Source organism: Orbilia oligospora (genome assembly GCF_000225545.1).
Source record: "Orbilia oligospora ATCC 24927 unplaced genomic scaffold scaffold00043, whole genome shotgun sequence".
In the NCBI taxonomy this organism is placed as follows: domain Eukaryota; kingdom Fungi; phylum Ascomycota; class Orbiliomycetes; order Orbiliales; family Orbiliaceae; genus Orbilia; species Orbilia oligospora.
The window spans coordinates 1,604,798-1,618,184 of NW_011645600.1; the positions used below are offsets into that span (position 1 = coordinate 1,604,798).

The 13,387-nt window shown below is 44.5% G+C and overlaps 3 protein-coding genes across 3 annotated transcripts; 1 reads left to right on the forward strand and 2 right to left on the reverse strand.

Moving 5' to 3' along the window:
• Positions 1–4,311: 4,311 nt before the first annotated feature.
• On the reverse strand, positions 4,312–5,349 carry AOL_s00043g481 (uncharacterized protein; the record flags this gene model as incomplete). Its single annotated transcript, XM_011120967.1, has 1 exon — positions 4,312–5,349. One exon carries the CDS (start codon positions 5,347–5,349, stop codon positions 4,312–4,314), a length of 1,038 nt encoding a protein of 345 aa, XP_011119269.1.
• A 324-nt stretch (positions 5,350–5,673) lies between these two features.
• On the forward strand, positions 5,674–9,071 carry AOL_s00043g482 (uncharacterized protein; the record flags this gene model as incomplete). The annotated part of the gene is made up of 2 exons (XM_011120968.1): positions 5,674–5,718; positions 5,820–9,071. 2 exons carry the CDS (start codon positions 5,674–5,676, stop codon positions 9,069–9,071), a joined length of 3,297 nt encoding a protein of 1,098 aa, XP_011119270.1.
• Positions 9,072–10,324: 1,253 nt separating this feature from the next.
• Positions 10,325–11,717, reverse strand: AOL_s00043g483 (uncharacterized protein; the record flags this gene model as incomplete). Its single annotated transcript, XM_011120969.1, has 3 exons — positions 10,325–11,180; positions 11,265–11,324; positions 11,527–11,717. 3 exons carry the CDS (start codon positions 11,715–11,717, stop codon positions 10,325–10,327), a joined length of 1,107 nt encoding a protein of 368 aa, XP_011119271.1.
• Positions 11,718–13,387: the final 1,670 nt, after the last annotated feature.

A 13,387-nucleotide genomic window follows, 5' to 3' on the forward strand; every position in this document is an offset into this window, starting at 1 on the left:
AAAGATTGAATGAATCGATGAGATCAAAGGTAGATAGATAGGTAGATGGGTAAGATGATGGTGAAGATGATGGTGAAGATGATGATGGTGAAATTGCACGAGACGGGCGACGGAGTAGATTATTGATTATGAAAGAAAGGGAGGCAGGTCTAAAGACAACCAATTGACCATTTTGTTAGCAAAGAAGTCCTCCTCCCCCAAAAGAAACTGACCCGGATGAGGTTGGTGGATGTTCTTTTCCCCCAGTGCAAATGCAGACGGAAGATTCAAAGCCAGAAAAGGAAGGGAAAGAATCGGGGAGACCTTTGGAGGGGCCAGGTAGCTTCTTATTCGAATTCTTTAGCTAGTACAGTACTTGCTGTATATCTGTATGAATGGAATGGAATCAAGCAAGACGGGAGAATATCATCTTAGTAGAATTAGAAAGCGACCATTTCCCGTTCGTAGCAGGGCAAAAAGACAAGGAACTAAACAGCTAAGCTGGTATGATGCCTGTCTGGGGTTCTGGATTCGAATCGATTGTGGGACAAACGACCAGAGCGAGGAATCTCAAAGAATGGACAAGACGGACAGCTTGGTTAATTCTGCCTGGTGTCGGGTATGGGGCTTCCCAAAACGTGAATTGACGGGGTCCACACGGGTGCAATGGGTGGAGATATTAAAGCAAAGCAAAGCAAAGCAAAGCAAAACAGCAAAACAAATCAAAGGCAGATGGTATGTATTATTCTTAGGTAGGTAAGTAGGTAAGTAAGTAAGTAAGTAAGTACCTAGGGAAGTAAGCACCAGATGGCGAAGGAATAAGGGCCAGGAGGGTATGTGTGTGTGTGTGGGTGAGGGAGAGAGGGTGTGTGTGTGTGTGTGTGTGAGTGAATGAGAGTGAGGGAGAGATAGAGAGAGAGAGAGAGAGAGAAAACACAGGAAGGGGTTACTCGTTCTGCATGTATAGTGTAGATGCTAAGTACTTAGTAGTATCCTAGCATCGTATACCATACTATACCAAGTACTTCTTAGATACTTAGCTAAGGTACCTAACTTACCCCGAGTTTAGTGTAATGCAGAGCAGTCTCGTATATATATCGATATACGACTCAGTATTGACGTTCTTGATAAAACAAATAAAAACAAAAACAAAAAATAAAAATAGATAAAAATACTGAAAACGTCGAAAGTGAAGATAAAACAGATCAAGATCAAGTAAATAAGATTCAAATCCTCAGATGTTTTAATCTTATATATCCCAATTGCATGTAGTCGTGGTACGTACTCAACTTCAACTTCAACTTCAACTTAAACTCGATTCGATCCTCGTCCCACCAGTGTAAAAAAAGTAGGTAGTAATTTGTTATTATTATCACCCTACACGGGGACGCGGACGGAATAGTATAAATAGAGCTAGAGACCACATATCATGACCACCATGAACACCATGAACACCACCACTTCCCTCCGGTCTCTTCCTCCTCCTCCTTCTACTCCCCTCCATTGGCGAATGGATCATGGATTGATCGAGTTAAAAGCTCGAGGTGGAGCATAAGAAGGGGGTGTGTGTATGTATTAAGATATGCAATAAGCCCAAAACCTTTCCAGCCAGGTGGAAAGAAATCTCAGACATGTACATTACACCCGGCCACGGTACATGGGGTTTGAAAGGTTGCTAGTTGGACGCTTGGGACTTCGTACAAACGGGATGTTTTTATCGACACCTTTGTGAACGAGGACCTCGAGGTTCCCATTCATGCACAGGCCGGCTCCGCTCTACCTCTATCGGCAAGGATTCGGATTGAGCTGCAGCACCCGATGACGAAACAACCAAACCTGCTTATTTGTGGGCCAAAAGAGGAGGGGGAAGACGGACAAACATTGAGAAATCAGATTGGCAATACTTACTCCGATTGATTGATTGACCGAATGATTGACCTGATTGATCGAATAAAACGAATTTAAAACCGTGGCCGACTAGGTAGCTAGTAGAGTAGCTAGTTTGGAACCAAATTATCTGGCAGGATCGATTTTCGAGGAGGAGGAAGAAATTCAGAAGAGCCGGATCGAAGGGTAGTGTTATTATTAAAGGAGCAGGATCAGGGAAGGATGAAAAACAAAAGGTCTCGCTGGCTCTCGAGCTCTCTTCGGTTGGCAATGCTTTTTGCTGTTTTGACGCTTCAGCTGTCCGGTAGAATCCGGGACCTTTCGATCTGGTTTAATATGAGTCGAGGCAGCTTGGATGAGTTTTAAGTTAGAGAGTGCCAGGAGTAGCAGTAGTAGCACTCATTTGTGAGGATTAGCTGATTGAATTGGATTGGATTGGATCGAATTGGATTTAATTCGGGATTTGACGACAAGTTGATTAACGTATGACTTGGAGACAGGGAAATATAGTAGATGTGTGATCGAAAGATAGATCTAGATCTATAATAGGTAGTTACCTCTGATGTACAGCGGAGATAGTTGATTAAGGGAAAGAAAGAAAGAGAGAAGAGAAGAGAAGAGAGGGAGAGGGGAAGAAAGGAAGGAAATTTAATTAATTCAGGAACCAATTGCAAGTTAAAAGTATATCATATTATTACCATTCCCATTACCTACAATACAATATAATACAATACAGTACAGTTCAGTACAGTTCAATATCTTATGAATGATTCTATCCTATTCTATTCTCTCTCTTCATGTAATGTTAATTATAATTCATTATCCAATCCGGCCATTAGGATCAATTGTATTTCCCTGGCTTGCATACTGTACAGTGCATCTGTGCATCTGTGCATCTGTATGCTTCTCCTCCCACCCCCAAGCATGCCCACATTTAACCAAATGAAAAATTAAATATTAAAATAAAGTAAAAAAAAGTCTGTTTTGCATGCGAATCGGAATTCACTTTTAACTGGTCTGTTTTTTTTTTCTTTCTTTCTTTCTCTGTCTGTCTGTCTGTCGGATTTGCAAGTTTGAAGTCGCCTTGAGGCCATGGATGCTTTTTCCGACTTAAATTTAAACTCCAATGCATCATATTCCCACCTCCCACCTCCGCCCAAAAGCCCAGCCTCATTGCATTGATAACAACCATAGCTAGTATAGTATTCACTCCATCAAACTCTACTTTCTTTCTTTCCTTCTCTTTTAATTCCCTTTAAGAAAAGAAATTCTCCATTCCTTCAACTTTATATATAATATGTCATCAAGTCTATCTTAAATATATAAAATAAAATAAAATAAAATAAAATAAAATAAAAAAGTGAATAGAATGTCCCCGCAGACGACGAACCTGGCGATCGACAAGCCGCCACTGGTCTCGAGTCGACTGTTTTCGGCAACTGGACACCGACCAGACGCTGCCTTCGGCCGGTGCGCTCCCCACGACTTTTAGTCAACTGTTTCCTTCTTGGAAAGCAAAATCGTGAAACAGATATCTCAGGATCCGGCCGGCATTTGTAAAACGCATGATGCAGTGTCGCGCTTGCCCTCAGAGAGCTAATTAACTGCTACTGAGGCCAAGGTATGAGTATTTGCAACTGTGGGGCACCTTCAGCTTGCTCTTTCCTTATCCCCGTTTGCATACGGAAGGTCCTGCGAAACATCAATCAGGTTCGACCAAACGCGGCTGGCAGGGCAAGGTAGGCCATGGACTGGCTGGGCTGGCTGGGCTGGGCTGGGCTGGGCTGGAGGGGTTTAATTCCCGGTAGTTATCGTTATAGATTCGATTTAAATCTTATTAAGCTTATCGATTCGCAATTGATATTTTATAGTATTATAGTCCTGCTGCAAGTGAGTTAAATATTATATCAGGGTTATACTCTCTTTCGCTCTCTCGCGCGCTCGGTCTCAGTTTCATCGTCGCGATCGGTTTACTGCATCAAGCTTTGACGAGTCGGCTATATATGTCTCGATATTTGTGGAAGATACCGAGGTAGTATCGCGTCCTTTATATCTGAGGCTCCGACGCCTTGGTTTCTCGGAACAATCTATAATTGGCGCCTTATGGAACCCGCACCTTGCTTATGTAGCAGTAGCAGAGCTCAGAAGTTCTGACCAAAGCGAAGGATCTCGATACCAAGCGAGCAGTCCGCCTATTATAAACCCGCCCAGGAGGCCCTCAACTACGTATCTACGTATCTATGTATCTATGTATCTATGTAAGTACTACCACTATACAAGGCAGGTAGGTATGAGGCATAAAGACCAGAAAGAAAAAAAAAAAATACGGCGAGACTTTGGCGACAGTTGCTAGCCAGCCTGCAGGAATGAGATGGCAATATGTTATATTTCGGCTGCCTCCTGCCTCCTGCAGACTTGCATGCCTGCATGCTTGACCTGTCGCCGTCAGCGTTTCTCACCTTCGCGCTCTTCTGCCCATAACGAGTCGATAATTTGAAAAACGGCTGTGATACCCTGCAATATATCATCACTGATTGCTTCTCTTCCCCATCGCTGCAAGGCCTTGTCCGGGTGCCACCGCACTCTTTCAAGTCGCAGGATATCAGCATAAGATTTGCTTTCTGAACCGTCAGCACCGCTACTCGCTCCCGGTGCCGATTTGAAAAATTCCTCAATGGCTTCCTTGGATATATCCCTTCGACGTCCCGACTCCACGGGCCACGGAACCTCTATCCGGCCCGACTTCGGTCTCTCCTTCTTTGTAATATCGTCCCAAATACCCGTGTAAATCGCCCATGCTTTCTTGATCTTCTCGATATTCTTCCTCGACCGTCTTTCTTTCTCAAGTAGTAATCTCTCTCTTTCCCTCCTCTGCCATTCAGCCCTATCTTCCTCCTCTCGCTTCCGTTCTCTTTCTCTTTCTTTCTTAATTCTCTTCCTCTCCTTCTCTAAGAACTCATCTGTTTTTTCATACATCCTTCTCCTTACATACTCTGCATATTCCTCGTCAGTCATCATCTCCAGCTCTCCCCTCTCATTCTCCACTTTCGGCCTTTCATAAAGATGTATCGGCTGTCCATACACGCCTTCCCAATAAGATGCACCCTCATCATCAGCCATCGCCTCGAACAATGATTCCCTAAATGCGGCTTCGGGATCTTTATATTTAAAACTATTTTGACCAGGTAGAAAAACATCATCGTAGAGTGCTGGATCATCTGTTTCGGCTACCGTTGGTTGTTGTTGTTGCTGTTGCTTTCGTTTCTTGCGGCTCGGTGAAGCTGAACGAGAGCGAGATCGAGATCGAGATCGAGAGCGGGTATGGCTTCGATATTGTCGCCGTTCCCGCTCTCGGTCACGTTCTCGATCGTTGTGGTCATGGCGGTGGGACCGTCGTTTAGATTTGAGCTTTAGCTTGCCCTTTTTTGCAGTTGAAGTGACGTATGCATTGTCGATTCCGGAAGCCGTAGTTATATCTTCCATGCTGTTTAAGATTTTCGTGATTTTATTATGACATTGTCGAAGATCTAGAGGTAGCCATAAGAAATGGGATATGATGGGCTGGGCTGTGATGAGGGATGGTGCTTTTTATAAATGTCATGGCAAAAAGATAGCTCTGCGCGCTGCAGCAGATCATTTAAGAAGAGGCGTCGCTTAGTTAAGGAATTGGTCAACGAGCCACACCAGGCCTTCCAGGCACGCGCCGTTGAATCATTCTGCACCGACATAAAATGCATCTTCTGTACCTTCACATTCTATATCTACATCACCTCCCGGGACATGATCAAGACATACATCTAGAACAGAATGGATAGTTCCCTCGAAATACGGCGGAAGCAAGCTTTCGCAGAGGTATAGCCATCCTACACAAGTTTTCCCCCGCTGGCCACAAAATACCACACATATAAGCCACAGTTTATAGCTAACTTATCCCCACCACCACCATCCTATAGCTCAAACCCCGGTGTATAGCCGTCAGTCAAATCGTTCTCCGATCCGAAATCGATCCTCAAAGGTCTCGTCAACTCGTAGAAGCACTCGAAAGTCTTTTACAATGTATCACAAAGCTCGGCGAGGTGGAAGGGTTAATAAACCCGGCGACTGGAGACTACATATTCTTCCCGTTATCACACATATTCGGTCGACAACAGATGTTTATCGATAGAGCAATCGACCTGAGTTTACAATGTGTAAATGTTCTGTTGTTGAAATGCTGGAATGTGAATATCACGGGAGAACTGGCGAAGCAGTTGATGATTATGGTTGCTTTCATAATTGGTGGTCCGCCTGATGGGAGTAAACCGTCGAGGGCGTCCGAAGAAACGAAACTGGCAGCTACGAAGTGCCTTGAGAGCCTTTTTGCAGCGGTTACGAGGTCTACAGCTGCTAGGAATCAGTTCGCGTTAATCGAAATGGCACCGTCATTAGGTCATTCCCTTACGGTATTGCTGGATATCATCCCAGCGACATCATTCACAGACCTTCAAGTGGCCGCTAGCAGCGCCGTTCACCATCTCTTTACTGGATGTATCAGTGACGACGATATCCTCGCAAGCTTTCTACCTGGTACCGTATCCACGCTTTGCAAATTCCTAGATCCCCGGAACAGCGGATCTCAAAAATCCAAAGCTCTAGTAAAAGCAATCGACACATTGTCAGACGTAATAAGACTCGTCCTAATGGATATCAAAACGTCCAATCTACCAACATCAAATGGAATGAGTGGTGGAGCCCTTAACAGCGATTCTATTACAACAATACGAACACAATCCTGGCTCCATGGTACTTCGGAACAAGTAAGGATGGGACTTACGGGCGTATGCGCTTTACGAAAGCACAGGATGTTGAATGTCAAAAAGTCGCTCCTAAAGTTATGTCAGGCGATAGCACGAGACTGTCCCCAGTCTTTAGAATCCACTCTACCCGTCGTAATCGAAACATTAGTCAGTTTATCAGCAGACAAAGAAGAGACATTTGCTTCGCAGGCCCAGGAAACCCTCACGACCCTCGCTGGGTATAACGATAAAATAACCCAAGTTCTACAGAAGAGTCTCCACGGCTGGATCTTATCCCTTCCTCGAGTCCTTCAAAACAACGATGAAGTCAAGAAATCACATCTCCTACGTGAAATCGCAGCATCGTTCAAGATAATCTCGAACCTGGGCCAGACATCCGACATCCTATTAGACCTCTTCTCAAGAAACATGAAAGGCAGTATCATAAACCTCAGCGAAAGCAATGCACCCACAATAGGACCAGAGCAAATCGTATCCACCATCTCACCCGCATCAATGGAACTCATAAAACGAGAAGCCCAGGCCGAAGTGATATACCCCGCCGTAATAATCCCCGGAAAAGTCCAAGAAGGAACCTCAAACAATACCTTATCCCTCCTCCACATGCTCGGCACCACATCAACCGGCCTCCAACTCGTCCACGAACACGTCCGAGAAGCCAGAATAGGCACCGACCTAAGCAAAGCAATCTCACTATGGATGGCACTAAACATCCTCCGCTCCTCCCAATCAGAACCCTTAGACGACTTCTTCATCACATCATTCACACAAAATACCCCAAAAGCACCACAACTAACAGCAGAACTATACTCAGTCGCTTTATCATCATTAATCAATACCTACGACAATCCAGAAACTCATCCACAACTAACCTGCATCTCCCTCGAAATCCTTGCCTATACAGCAACCACAATGTCCACCTCCTTCCGTCCCGAACTCGTGGACTGTCTTTACCCCATCGTCCACCTCTTCGGATCCTCGGTGTATACTATACAACAACATGCAATTCTTACCCTCGAATCACTGGCAAAATCCTGTGGATACCTCTCAACCCGTGACTTACTAGTCGAAAACGCAGACTACCTCGTCAACGCCGTATCTCTCAAACTCAACATGTTTAACATTCAACCGCAAGCGCCACAGGTGTTATTGATGATGATCAAACTCACCGGCGCGGAGTTGGTACCATTGTTAGATGATCTGGTGGTATCAATATTTGCGGCATTGGAGAATTATCATGGATATGAAAGATTAACAGAAAGTTTGTTTTCGGTGTTAGAAGGGATTGTGGTTGAGAGTGCTGGAGGGGAGGAGAAGCTTAGGTTGATTACCGATGGGAAGGAAGTTGAGAGCGGTGAGAAGAGGAATAGAGTGAAGAGGAAGCATATCATGACGTTAGACGACGTACTAGGGGATTTAGACAACTTGATCCAACGGGAGAATAAACCTCTAGTACAAGAACTCAAAGAAGAAGAAGAAGAAGAAGGGAATACACCACATAAACCCTGGGGTAGAAAAAAACCAGAAGAACCATACGCCAATAACGAAGAAGAACAAGAACAAGAAGAACCAACAGACCAATCACCCACCAACCCGCCAGAACCAAAACCAAACCACACATACCTAATGATCGAATCAATCACCCGTCTCTCCCAAAACTTCCTTACCTCCAAATCCTCCTCCCTAAGGCTCCACCTCCTCCGCCTAATCTCCACCGCATCCCCACTACTTTCAAAACAAGAAGATAACTTCCTACCACTAATAAACCAACTCTGGCCCGTCATAATCGACAGATTACAAGATTCAGAACCAGCGGTAAAAATCACTACGATTAATACTATAACAAGGTTATGTATTGACTGCGGAGATTTTTTATCATCGAGGATTGAAGAGGTGTGGGGTGTATTAATTGGTATAGCACGGAAAGCGAAGGTTGGGGTTGATCATGATCATGATGATGAAAGACTTAAAAGATCAAAAAGGAACGATGGGAAGAAACAGGTTGTTGTGGTACGCAAAAGTGTAGGTGCGGCTGTGGTGGGGGGTTATGCAGTACACACCCAGATTTGGGGGGCATGTTTACAATTGTTTGAGGCGGTGATGGGGTATACGAGGGTTAGTGACAGGATATTTGAAGATGTGGTAGGGATGGTGGGGAGGGAGTTTGTGAAAGAAGAAGGAGAAGGAGAAGGAGAAGAAGGGTATACAAAGTTGAAGGAGGTTTTGGAAGAGATGGATGGGGATGTGGTGTGGCTGGAGATGGCGAGATGGGGTGCATATGCGGGGGCCAAGGGGGGGAGTTTGTGGGGAGAGGTGCCTGAAAAGGTGGAGGTGGAATTTGGGGGTGGGAATAGGAGGGTGGTGGAGTTTGAACCTGTGGTGTTTAGAGGGTGTGGGGTGGTTGTGTGATCGTGAAGTATCATACATATATCATCAAGGCTGTAATATATCATTGGCGAATCGAAGAAGGAAGCTTGGAGCTTATAGATTTAGTATGATAAAGTGATTAAATGTGAAGATATCAAAAAATCATAAGTCTATAGGTAGTATGTAGGTAATTGGATAGCAGTTTAGAAACGAAAACTAACTATCAAAGCATGAAATCTTGGAGCCAGAACATGCCCCCCAAATCAAGCACGCTAAAACCGAAGTAACCAACGAGCAGACCAAAAAATTCGATCAAAGACCATCAAGGCCTGTCATATTGCATCATTAGACAATAAACCAAAATATATCAATCAAATAAATCAAAAAATCGCTTGCTATCTATGCTTACAAAAAACACAAAAACTGAAAAAAAAAGCAGGCTGCACAAACTCCACCAGTTGAAAAGAAAGAGCTATCAGAAATGATGAAACGATGATAACACAAGAAAGAATTAAACAAAGATATCATTATATTATGAAAAAATAAAAATAAAATGAAAAGAAAATGAAAAAAAAGGATGACGAAATCAGATATTGAAATCGATCAAAAGAAATTCGTGATATAATTATCATCTTCCTCGTGAATCTTGTACCATTGTTGTACAGATTAACATAATCTCTCTCCCCTCATGGAAAAGAGAATATGATAAGCTTATCATCAAAATGATATATGATGCATATCAAGATCGTAGCTGCCGTAAATGTAGAATCCTGTATAAAAAAAAAGGCGTACGACGTTCCAGATTCAGACATGTTGATCGAGATAAATCCATATAGGCAACCATAAACCCAAGAAGCCTGCCCGGAAAGGGTACTCCGGGCCCACAAATCTTGTGTCTCGTGCGTTTGCGTGGGTGCATTCGTGTGTGACCGTCGAGAAGAACGTGTGTGTTCGTAGGTATCGATGAACAGAAGTGGAAGAATTAATTAAGAAATGCTATCCCGGGAAGGGGGGGAATGGATGATAAAATGTATACGGAAATGGTGAAAATGAAAAACTTTGACGCAAGGGGATTCGTAGAACGTCGTGAAAAATTGTTGTATGATATAGTCCCGCGCGGTATTCCTGGACGCTAAAATTGCATGGAGATAGGACTAAAGTGCAAACGAAAGCAAGACGAGAAAAAAGAAAACCGGCCATTTCCATCCCAATATTACTATATGCTGATAACGAAGTTTATGCTGATGTGTATCCAAAAGGGTATATTGACGGATAAAACAAAGTATATATGCTGATTAATAGATATCGGTCCAGGTGCTTCTAAGCTTTGTGCTCTCCCCAGGAGTTGGGCTACTCGACCTGCTAGTCGTCATATAGGGGCCCGGGCTAGCTGCTCGACTAGCCATCGGCGAGCTTCGCATCATTGGCTGCGGTGGTGCTCGCATGCCCTCGAAGTTGAAGAGCTTCTTGAGGCTTCCTTGACCCTGTCCCTGGTTGTAGACTGCTTGTTTTTCGTAAATTTGCTGTTCTGTCAATGCAGCAGGTGGGCCCATAGAAATCATATCAGCCGGCTGTGATGTTATGCTGTTGATCGGGGTTACAAGGTCGATAGATCGTGGCGAAGAGTTGTGTGAGTAAGCATAAGGATTACGAATTGGAGGTAGTGGACGAGCGAAGTTCCCCTGGTATGGATTATATGTTCCATGTGAAGATGTACTACTTGCCGCAGGCGAATTTGTAAGACTGGGTATTGATGTGAAAGTGTTATTGCGAGGTAGATGGTGAGGGCGTTTGGATGGCAGAAACACCCCACTGCTGCTTGTAGGCGAAGGCGGCGCAGATATGCTCGGGTATGATATTTCATATGCCGGCCTTCGATGGAGAGGGATGGGGTCGGATGGCGGAGAAAAGGATACATGGCCATAGTCCCCCAGAGGATTGGATACAGTTCTTGCCATGGGTATCGAACGAGCGGATGTCGGCGACGATGGAGCAATTAGATTCGGCGGGGCAATGTCGGCATAACCCAGTCTAGGAGATATTGGAGGAGTACTACATGATCCGAAACCACCATGGAGCTGAAGCGGAACCGAGCCGCTGACAGGTGCAGAACTTGGATTTGACTTTGTATCTCGATCCCGTCGTCGACATCTATATATTTAGAAACGGAGATATTATTATATTAGTTTTGGATGAAGTTGGAAATAAGTCCGAGGAAAGGAGTATATAACATACGCTTCACTGCAATATAAAATCCCGTTGTTGGGAATTACAATTTGCTTCTCGCAAAACGAACTATCATAAAAAAAAAGAAGGCCGAAGTCAGTCAATACATTCGCAGAGATTCGATATCGTGATGGTTGTTGGTCTGGCATGTTGGTTGGAGCTAACACGATGTCGACGGGTATTACGTAAAACCCCAAGATACGCCATTCGCATCACCAAAGACGAATAACAATAAAACAGAATGGGATAGAGAAGAAAAAAAAGTACTCACCAGAATGGTAGAAAACTGGCCGCCATCAATGGATCTATTTCTGCTCCTGCTGATCTGGCGGAAGCCTTCTTCTCACGGGCGGCGACAGCTGAGGATGTTGGTGGTGGAAGGCCTCGAGATGAGGAAGAAGAGACAGTGGCAGACTTTCGAAGGGGCGGTCTGATGGCCTTTCTTCGCACAGCAGCAGCCATTGTAAATGTAATAAATGATATTAATGCCTCGGCCTTGAAAAAAAAAATCTTATTTCTTATTTATGCTTTTTGGCTGGTCGGTTGGTATGGCTTGGTTCCTATCTGTCTGAGCTGATCAGAGTGCTGTGCAAGCCCCAGGTATGTCTGGTAAGGACGGTATCAATGCTATGATATCAGTTGGGTTGCAACTGCAATTGCTTTCCGCTTTTGGTGCAACCACCAGCGACAAGACGGCGGCGGAAATCTGAATTTCGACGACGAGACCGGTCACTTTATCTCTAGTAATTAGAGAAATGTAATGACGACGACGATGATGATATCAATGATACCTCTCACTAGTTTTTTGTCCTTTTCTTTCTTTCTTCTTTCTTTTATTCTCTTGAGCTCTGTTCAGTCCGTCCTTTATAGAGTCGCGCGTCTGAAATTCTGCTGCCAGCAGCTAAGACAAATTGGAAGCCCGCGAGCGATTTATTCCTCAGGAACTCTGCTTCTTCCTGGGGGGATCCACCTGCTAACACAGCAACGAGCGAGCGAGCACCGTCGGCCGACGCTGCACCTCACTATCTGTGACGCAGAAGCTAACCAGAGGCAAGACCAACTTGGGGTGGTATCTGGAGCTGGCCCCAAAACGTATCCTGTCTCGCAGCCAGGTAGCTTTTTAGCCTGTCTTTATTTTTGGTGATTGGCTCCCCCTGCGCAGATAAGGCGAAAGAGAAGGAGTGCGAGGAAGGAGGAATATTGAGTGAAAGATAAGCTTGGTCTTCACGCAAACAGAATTGTCAAAACAGAAAGCCAAAGTCAAACGCTGTCGTTATTTGGTTATCCTCTCACTCGTAATTGCCAGCCAGCAAGAGATAATAACTTAACCGTTAAACTCCTAGTTAGCTTAGCGGTATCCGGGAAGTGTATGCGATGCCTGATGTTGGAAACTTTTTTTTATTTTTTTTTCTTTCTCAAGGTTTCCTTTGGATCGAAGAATTTTCCCCCCTTCCCTGTGATCATGCACAAGCTGTTGCAGATGCTTGCTGCTTGCTTCACAAGCGATCCTGACTAGCGGGACTGTCGGGTTGTCGTTAGGGGAAAACAGCTAAGGATCCTGGGACTTCTAGAACCAATTGCAGTTCGCCTAAATTAACGCACGTCTTGCCTGGTCCAGATGGTGACAGCGACAGCCGTTAGGTTATTCCCTTGCAAAGATGGGTATGCAGTCTGTAGACCAGATGGCTAAATGTTCGAGTCCTTCGAAAGGGGTGTGTGATTGTATGTGTGTGTGAATGTCGACAGCTATTGAGCGGTCGATCTGTGGTGGTTGATTGATTGATTGATTGATTGCGTATTGTCCGGATGCAATTGCAGAACCAGAACTCGTCTATCACTGCCGCTAGATTAAAGCTATCCGCGCGAATTTAACTTAGTGCGAAGACTACCCGAGTCAAGCAAAAGGCTTAGCTAGGCAGGTAGTAGTAGACAGTTAAGTTGAAGATAGTCTGTGCTGTTGTTTGGGATGTCTGTTGGATCGATGTCCTTTTGTAGTAGAACGACTCGATTAATATACTATCTTGTCGTCATTCAATCAAACAAGACCGTAACCTTTCCGTTCGATGGAAACGAATGTAAACGAAAGAGGAGAAAAAAGGTGGAGAAAGAATTAATAAAATTCTTGAGGGATC